At 44.9% G+C, this 8,582-nt stretch overlaps 1 protein-coding gene across 1 annotated transcript; it reads left to right on the top strand.

Annotated features, from left to right (window-relative positions):
* LOC110559117 (zinc finger and SCAN domain-containing protein 5B) lies at positions 1–7,620 on the top strand. The gene is made up of 4 exons (XM_021654387.2): positions 1–357; positions 1,228–1,419; positions 6,404–6,548; positions 6,930–7,620. The coding sequence occupies exons 1-4, from the start codon at positions 1–3 to the stop codon at positions 7,592–7,594; spliced, it is 1,359 nt and encodes a 452-aa protein (XP_021510062.1). The 3' UTR covers positions 7,595–7,620.
* The last annotated feature ends 962 nt before the right edge of the window (positions 7,621–8,582 follow it).

Genomic DNA, 8,582 nt, shown 5'->3' with positions numbered 1-8,582 from the left:
ATGGCTACAAATGTACCATCAGATAGCCTAGGATCAGAGCAGCCACGATCCCTGATATCTCAGGAAACACAAGCAGAAAACCAAAACGACAGCCCTGAGGTTTGTCATGTGATGTTCCGAGGTTTCAGGCCCTCAGAGAGGTTCAGCCCCATCCAGAATCTGAGGAGGATCTCTGAGCTATGCTATCAGTGGCTGAGGCCAGACCTGAATAGCAAGGAGGAGATACTGGATCAACTGGTGATAGAGCAGTTCATGATCTCCATGCCTCCAGAACTGCAGGCCTTAGTGAAGGAGAACGGAGTGAAGAGCTGCAAAGAACTGGAAAAGCTGCTGAGGGAAGGGAAACATTACCACTGGGTAAGCAAGGTCTCAGCTGTGGGCTCCTGGAAGGACAGCTAGGGGGCTACAGTGGCCTAGGAGCAGAACCCATAAAGGATCTTGTCCTTAGCAGTTGGTCTCAAGAGGTTAGTTTTGCTTCCTAAGAGATGAACAACAGGGGACTTTTATGGCCTTGTTTTGTCTTTGTGAAGGCAGCATAGAACCTTTATTTAGAAGAAGCCCAGAAACTCTGCAACTCTGCAAGATAACTGGCCAATGCCCAGCTTCTTGAGTCAGAGTACACAAGCCCTGGATTGTTTCTTCTTCTTCCTCTTCTTCTTCTTCTTCTTCTCCTCCTCCTCCTCCTTCTTCTTCTCCCTTCCTTCCTTCCTTCCTTCCTTCCTTCCTTCCTTCCTTCCTTCCTTCCTTCCTTCCTCCTTCTTCCTTCTTCTTTCTTCTTCCTCCTCCTTCTCCTTCTTCTTCTTTGTATGCTTGTTTGTTTAAATCTGCATGTATTCTGTGCATCACATGTGTCTGGTGCTCTTGGAGACCAGAAGAGGGCATCAGATCCCCTTTGAGCTGTAGTTACAGTTAAGAACCACCATGTGGGATCGGTCATTGAACTTGGGTCCTCTGGAATAGCAGTCAGTGCTTTTAATCGCTGATCCATCTTTTCAGCCATGCCCCCTCCCCTGTCTTCTTGTTTACTGGATAAGGTCCAGCATAGCCCCCCAGGCTGGTCCCCAACTCACTATATAGCTGAGTATGACCTTGTGGGCCAATCCATGTCCAGGAAGACAGATTTGCAAATAAGTCAAGCTAGGCTTCTAAATCAGCACAGAAAACAGCTGTGAGAGCTATACACAGGCTCTTACCTGGAGTCTAATCCTATGCCCTTTTTCCCCACAGTCCATAATCTACTCTGATGAACAGATATACTTCCTCCCGGGTTCCAGTTTTGAGAAGGCTGAAGTCCCAGAGGATAATGTGGAATTGTCCCAAGAACACCTATCAAATGAGAGTGAGGAGCCTTTCAGCAGAGGCCAGGCCAACCCAGAGGTGCAGAACCTGTCAGAGACCAAAGATCTATCCACCAAACAGGTGAGTGTGTGACACTATCTCTAGGGGTGGTTTGGAAAAAGGAACTAGAAAACAGGAGTGTTTGAGAGACTTGGTGCAGGCTGGGGTTGGGCACACTGGCCATAGATGTATACCCCATGCTTTGACACTATTGTGCAGAATGACGCTCATTAAAGCTTAGCATTAAGAGTGTGGAGAAATGATGGAGAGATGGCTCAATAGTTAAGAGCACTGGCTACTCTTTCAGAGGTCCTAAGTTCAATTCCCAGCACCCACATGGTGGCTCACAAACCATCTATAATCGATTCTGATACCCTTTTCTGGCATGCAGGCATACATGCAAATAGAGTACTCATATACATAAAATACATAAATAAATAAATCTTAAAAAAATGTGGAGAAAGGAACAGTCATGATGGTACAAGCCTTTAATCCCAGCTGTGAGTCAGAATCTGACAAGTGTCTCCAAGTTCAAGGCCAGCTAGGGCTACACAGTGAGACCCTCTCTCAACAATAACTCTGTGAGGCTAGCAACATAGTGCTACCCTGTACTTAAAGCCACCCAGAAGGCTACAGTATCATGTTTGAGGCCAGTCTGGCCTTAACACAGTTGAGTCCAGAGACAGCCTGGGCAACTTATCAAGACCCTGTTTCAAGCTAAAACATTTCAAAGGGCCAGTAGAGTGGCCAGGGGTATAATGCATGCCTAGATTCCACCAGTGAGGGGAGGAGGTTGTGACTCAGTAATAGGGTGCTTGCCTGAACAAAGCCCTAGTACCATATACCAGTGAACAAGTAAAGGAAAAAACAAAACAACAAAAAACAGTAGACTGTTTCTGGAGCCCAGGATCTGCCAGGTACCAATGCAATGTTTACAAAAGACAGGAATGAAGCTTGGCAGGGTGAGTGAGTGCCCAGTGGGGGTATGGTACAGGGTAGGAGGGTCTCAGATACAGCTCTTTCATTGATACAGCCCTTTTAGTGACACAGTTCTTCCAGTGATACAGTTTTTTTTTTGGGGGGGGAGAATAGGGACTATATAAATCTTGGGGAAGTGGATAGGGGTTTCCAGGTAAATGTATATCACTGGCCAGGGAAGATGGGCTAGGGATGCTCCATTTGCACAGAGAGGAATTCCAAGTACTAGATGGACATATCCTGGTCACCAGGCTATGTGATTGCCTTGAAAACGGCAAAGGTGGGTGTTGCAAGACTACATGCATTGGGGCATGCAGGCACAGAACAGAGAAGGGGGAACCACCCTTACTCTTGACAGTCTCCAAATGGAAATTTTTCAGGTTTGGACACCTCTTGACCTTGCTCTCACTTCAGAATAGCTGCCCTAGTCACATGGTTCACATGCCCCATAGTAGACTACTATGTCTGATAGGGTGTGAGAGGATGAAGCCACAGTGAGTGGAAGAAAGGTGGTCCATTCTCCCTCAGAGTCTTTTTCAGGCCAGAATCCATTAAGGAAAGTTTTTTTTTTTTTTTAACCTTCCACTCTTCCTCCTAATCTCTTCCAGATCTATACCATACCCTCAGTCCCCCAACTTTCCTGCCCCTCTTTAAAAAATAATCTCCCTGCCTCTGAATACAGTCTGTGCTATACATATAGTTCTGGGAGTGGGATCATTCCCTGGAGCAGGGTCAAACTACCAGGGGTCACAAAAAACCAATTCTCCCCCCAAGAAGCCGTCAACTGTCCATAGCTCCTCAGTTAGGGGTGGGTACCCCTGAACCCTTTTCACTCCTTGCTGGAATGGTGACTGGCTGGATATTGTAAAGGTCTTGTGCAGGCAACTGCAATTGCTGTGGGTTCATGAGTTCGGCACTGCTGCCATGTCCAGAAGACTCTGCTTTATCCCACTCACCTCTTAGAATCTTTTGGTTTGGTTTTGTTGTTTGAGACAGGGTTTCTCTTTGTAGTCCTGTCTGTTCTGGAGCCTGCTTTGTAGACCAGGCTGGCTTCAAACTCAGATATACACCTGCCTCTGCCTCCTGAGTGCTGGGATTAAAGGGGTGTGCCCACCACACTTAGCTGAGATTTCTATATCTTGATCCACAGGCAACAGAAGACTGAACCACACTGGGTGTAGCTTGAGCATACATGAAACCTCAAAGCCCACCTCTACAGTGACTTCCTCCAACAAGGCCACACCTCCTAATAGTGCCACTCTCTATGGCCAAGCATTCACATACATGAGTCTATGGGGGCCATTCCTATTCAAACCACCACAGAATCTTAATAACTACATCTTTTCTCTGATGGTCCCTGAGCCTTAGGTAGAGTAAGTAAAGGGAAGCATGTTTTTGTTTTGTTTTGAGACACTGTAGCCCAGGCTGGCCTGAACCTTGAAGTCATCTTCCTGCTTCAGCTTTTAGAATCCTAGAATTATAGGCAAGTTGGTTTGGATTTAGGAAAATAGTCTCTTCCAGGCTCTCCTCAAGCTTGGGGACCAACACATCCACATAACACCATGTCTCTGTAATTGATCAAATGTTGTAAGTGTGAGGCATATGCTAGAGTATACAGACCAACAGTGATTCAGATAGAACATCTGTATGTACCAAGTAAGTACAGTATTATGGAAGATAAACTTGCAAATAATTCCAGGTGGAATGCTGAGGCAGAACAGAATTGGAGAGCTGTGAGAAGACTCTCTAGGGCCTTACCTAGGATCTGATCCTGCTCCCTTTCTTCCACAGTCCATAATCTTCTCCCAGGGACAGACATCCCTCCTATGGGATTATCATTTTGAGATGGCCAAAGAAAAGGCTGATGAATGGAGTGGCAATGTAGTAGTATTGTCGGAGGAGCATCTCAGCAGTGGCCAGGCTCTCCCAGAGCTGCAGAACCAGCCAGGAATGAAGCCATCCACCAGTCAGGTAAGTGTGTAACAACATCTCTGGGGAGAGATGGGAGAAGAGACTAGAAGATCACATCTTCGAGAGGGAGTTAAATTCAGACCCTTTGGCCATAGATACTCCACAGGCTTGGACACTGGGGAAAGCAGATTCACCAGCCTGTTTCTCTCCTAAAACTCATCATGGACCAGGAGAGATGGCTCAGCTATTGGGAACACTGCTGATCTTCTGAGGACCAGTGCTCTTCAGGCGGCTCACATAACTCCAGCCCCAGGGAAATCTAATGTGCTCTTTTTTCTTTGGGCACCAACATGTACATGGCTTATACTCACATAGCCACATAAATAGTGACTTGAAAGAGCTGGAGAGATGGCACAGTGGTCAAGGCACCTGCTGTCCAGCCTGGTGATACAGATTTGACCTTCTAGGGTGGAGGTTTGGACCCTGGGAAGTGATGGCTTGGGGATGCTATAGCTTTGGTTTTGTTTGAAGCTGGGTCCCCTGTAACTCAGGTGGACCTTCAACTAGCTATGTAGGTGAGATTGGTATTAACTCCCAGTCTTCCTGCCTTTACCTCCTAGGAGCTGAAAGTACAGGTGTGGGCTACCATACCCTCTGGAGATGTTTTGGATCTATCAACCTTCATGGAGATGATGGCTAGGAGTTATTATTATTATTATTATTATGTGTTTTTTTTTTAATTTTTAAAAATATTTATTTATTTATTTATACAGTATCCTGCCTGCATGTGTACCCACAGGCCAGAAGAGGGCACCAGATCACCTTACAGATGGTTATGAGCTATCATGTGGTTGCTGGGAATTGAACTCAGGACCTTTGGAAGAACAGCCATTGCTCTTAACCCATCTCTCCAGCCCTAGTTTTTACATTTTTGAGACAAGGTCTCAAACTTAAGCTGGCCTCAAACTCACAGAGATCTGCCTGCCTCTAACTCTTTGGTGCTGGGATCAAAGGTGTGGGACACCACAGCTGGCTAAGAGTTTTATTAACAGTGTCCAGTCATTGTCACTTCAGAGTCCACAATGTGTATCATAGGAGACCCTCCTTCCATCAGAACCGTTCAACGTCTATTTTTTAAAGAAATTATTCCATTTTTATGTGTATGGGTATTTTGTCCAGGTGTATGCGCTGCATTCTGCACACTATATGTGTTCCTGTCCGTGCCTTTGGAGGTGAAGGAGAAGGTGTCAGAACCCCTAAAACTGGAGATGGCTCTGAGCCTCCTCGTGGGTGCTGGAATGCAAACCCAGGTCTTCTGCTAAAGCAGCCAGTACTCTTAACTTCTGAGCCGTCTTTCTAGCCTTATTAACCCTAAATCTTAATAGCGCCAAGGTTGGGAGGCATTTGGAAGGGAAATATGTACTTAGAGAATTAAAATAACAGCCAATAGGTGATTTAGAGGTGTGGTCATTACACATTAATGGTAGACGTATAAATAAGAGGAGAATATTTGTTTATGTGGAGTGGTGGGATGGGATATAGAAGTATGAACATCCCCACAACTCTAAAAAAATTAGTGGACCAGATTGTGATGAAAAATTATATTTTGAGGGGCTTTTCTATCATCCATTCTACCTCTCAAATAAGTGACACAGAGACTTGGGAGATTTATTAACAAGCTCTAAGCTCAACAACTGGGCAGATGTGCATTTATACTAATCCTCTACATTAGTCTTGCTATTTCTCAGCCATGTGTTCCAACTTACATGCAATATTGGTCCTGTCTGAGTTGTTTCTGCTCCATCAGGTCAATTTCTCATGGTTATGTCCTCTCTCTTCCTTCTCCTCACTTGTGGTCTCTACATGAGACCCTAAAACTGGGAACAGAGGTCGTGCCTACCTATCTCCTCTTCCCAAAATTGGATGTCCAGAATTAGCTGTTAATAAATTGGTTCTTTATTAACCAACCAGAGATAATTGGGAAACAGTTTACACAACAAATCAAACATTGATCGGTGCGTATGAGATGGCCCTCAGCCAGACTGCAACAAGATCTTGGGACGGAGAATTCAGCACAGGGCACATACCAAGTCCCAAAAAGATTGAGACAGATTTCTATGCTCCATCTCTCTACAATGAACACACTCATAATTGTTCTTGATTGTCCCTTATCAAGAAAGAGCAAGTTTTGCTGATGACAGTTCCTGAGAACAGAGAACCTGTACACCCGAGACTTGAGCAGAGCCCAGGGAGAGATTCACAGGATTCCAGTGTGGCATTTGTGTTTCTGCATCAGGACCCTCAGCTAACACAGGGTCCTGGTGAGTACGAGGTGGGAATTTACTGGGAACTTACTACCTCTCTTCAGCACTCTGACCTGTTATGCTTGGGAAGTTGATGGGATGTTCCTAGCCAACACTGGTATGGTTGGAATGGTCTTTTTTAAGTATTGTGTGTCTCAGTAGGTAAAGGCACTTGCCCCTAAGCCTGGCTGCCGGAGTTCATCCCCTAGGGTCCTCACTCATGGTGGCAGGAAAGAACCAACCCAAAAGTTGTTCTCTGACCTCCATATTCTTAGGGTGGCACAGCTCTCCATAATCAAATAAATAAATGTAGTGGGGTTTTGTTTGTTTGTTTGTTTGTTTGTTTGTTTTTGAAACAGACTTTCAAATTTTAAATGTGTTGTGTGTGATCCTTTCCAGCAGGTTCTTTGAGAGTAAAGGATTTGGTGACGTCCCAAGAAGATACAAATATTGATGCTGTCACATCGTTCACCCATATTCTGGAAAGTAATTTAGCCTTGAATAGAACTCTTCAGAGTTTCCAAAGAGACAACATTCCCACTTCCCAAGAAGGGGCCTCCATTATAGTCGATACAGAGCCAGAGGTTGCTAACCCACCATCTGTACAGCCAGTTGCTCATCTTGCTGGTCAGGCTCAGTTTTGTTGCAGTGAATGCAAGAAGGGTTTTTTTTATAGGTCTCAGCTTATCATTCACCAGAGGTCACACACAGGAGAGAGACCCTTCAAGTGCAACAACTGCAACAAGGCGTTTATACAGTCCTCAGACCTGAAAGTCCACCAGTGCACTCACACAGGGAATAAGCCGTATGTGTGTACAGTCTGCAGCATGGTGTTCACCCACGAGTCCACCCTGCTGAGTCACAGTCGGATTCACACAAAGGAGAAGCCTTATGAATGTGAGCACTGTGGGAAATGCTTCAGCCACAAGGGCAACCTCAAAGTCCATGTCCGCATCCATAGCGACTTGAGACCCTACATTTGTAATGAGTGCAACGCAGCCTTCCGACAGCCAGGGACTTTGAAACGACACTTGAAAATCCATTCAAGAATGGCGTCTGTGTGATTCTATATCCATACTGAAGTCTTTTCCCGGGGAGACAGGCTGGGTTGCCCCTATTACCTCAGGTCTCATCTCTTGATGGTCTGAAAAAAATTGTATAGTGTCAGCCCTGGCTTTGTTCTTCTTTTACTATGCCTATTTTCTGATTACTTGAGACAAGGTCTTACTATGTATCACTGGTTGTCCTGGAAGACTAGGCTAGCCTGAAACTCATAGAGATCTATCTGTCTGTGTGGCCCAGATTGGCTATGAACTTGTGATCTCACACACACCTCTACCTACAAAGTTGAGATGCAGAGAAACTGCCCGTCTGTGGCAAGTTTTTGTTATACCTTGTTTTTGGTTGGTGATATTCTCAAGTTATCAGTATTGAATGACAAAATAGGAGTGGTGTTTCTCCCCTCATAATACTGTAAAATGTGATTTTCCTTTCAATAAAGTACATGGTCAAAGACAACACTTTTATAGTAACTTCTGTGAATCCTCCCATTACAATTATTTTTCTTTCTCTTTCGTATGTGTGTGTGTGTGTGTGTGTTTTGTTTTTTTGAGACAAGGTTTCTCTGTGTAGCCCTGGCTTGTTCTGGACTCCTTTGCAGACCAGGCTGGCCTCAAATTCACAGAAATCCACCTGCCTCTGCATTCCCTGATATTACAGGCATGTGCCACTGCACCTGGTACTATTATTTTTTATTAACATTTCAATGAAAATTGAGTTTCAGAGCCAGGTGTGGTGGAACACGCATTTGATTCCAGCACTCAAGAGACAGAGGCAGGAGGATCTCTGAGCTTGAGGCCAGCTTGAACTATGAAGAGAGTTTCAGGACAGCCAGGGCTACACTCTGATTTTCTTTTCTTTTTTTTTTTTTTTAAGTTCAAGCTTGTTCTAAAGCATGGGAATTTCTTTTTTTTTTTTTTCAATGCAGTTTATTCAGGAACCTTGAACAATCATCTGACCCTGGGGAAAGCCAGCCCACAGCTTAAATAGCCT

The sequence above is a fragment of the Meriones unguiculatus genome, chromosome 1, assembly GCF_030254825.1.
Source record: "Meriones unguiculatus strain TT.TT164.6M chromosome 1, Bangor_MerUng_6.1, whole genome shotgun sequence".
In the NCBI taxonomy this organism is placed as follows: domain Eukaryota; kingdom Metazoa; phylum Chordata; class Mammalia; order Rodentia; family Muridae; genus Meriones; species Meriones unguiculatus.
The sequence above is the reverse complement of the archived record's forward strand: the minus strand, read 5'-3'. Positions and strand labels throughout refer to the sequence as shown.

Coding starts and splice junctions, on each gene's coding strand:
- LOC110559117 (XM_021654387.2), top strand. CDS start 1: ATGGCTACAAATGTACCATCAGATAGCCTAGGATCAGAGCAGCCACGA. Junction 358..1,227: donor AAGGGAAACATTACCACTGG/GTAAGCAAGGTC, acceptor TTTTCCCCACAG/TCCATAATCTACTCTGATGA. Junction 6,549..6,929: donor TCAGCTAACACAGGGTCCTG/GTGAGTACGAGG, acceptor GATCCTTTCCAG/CAGGTTCTTTGAGAGTAAAG.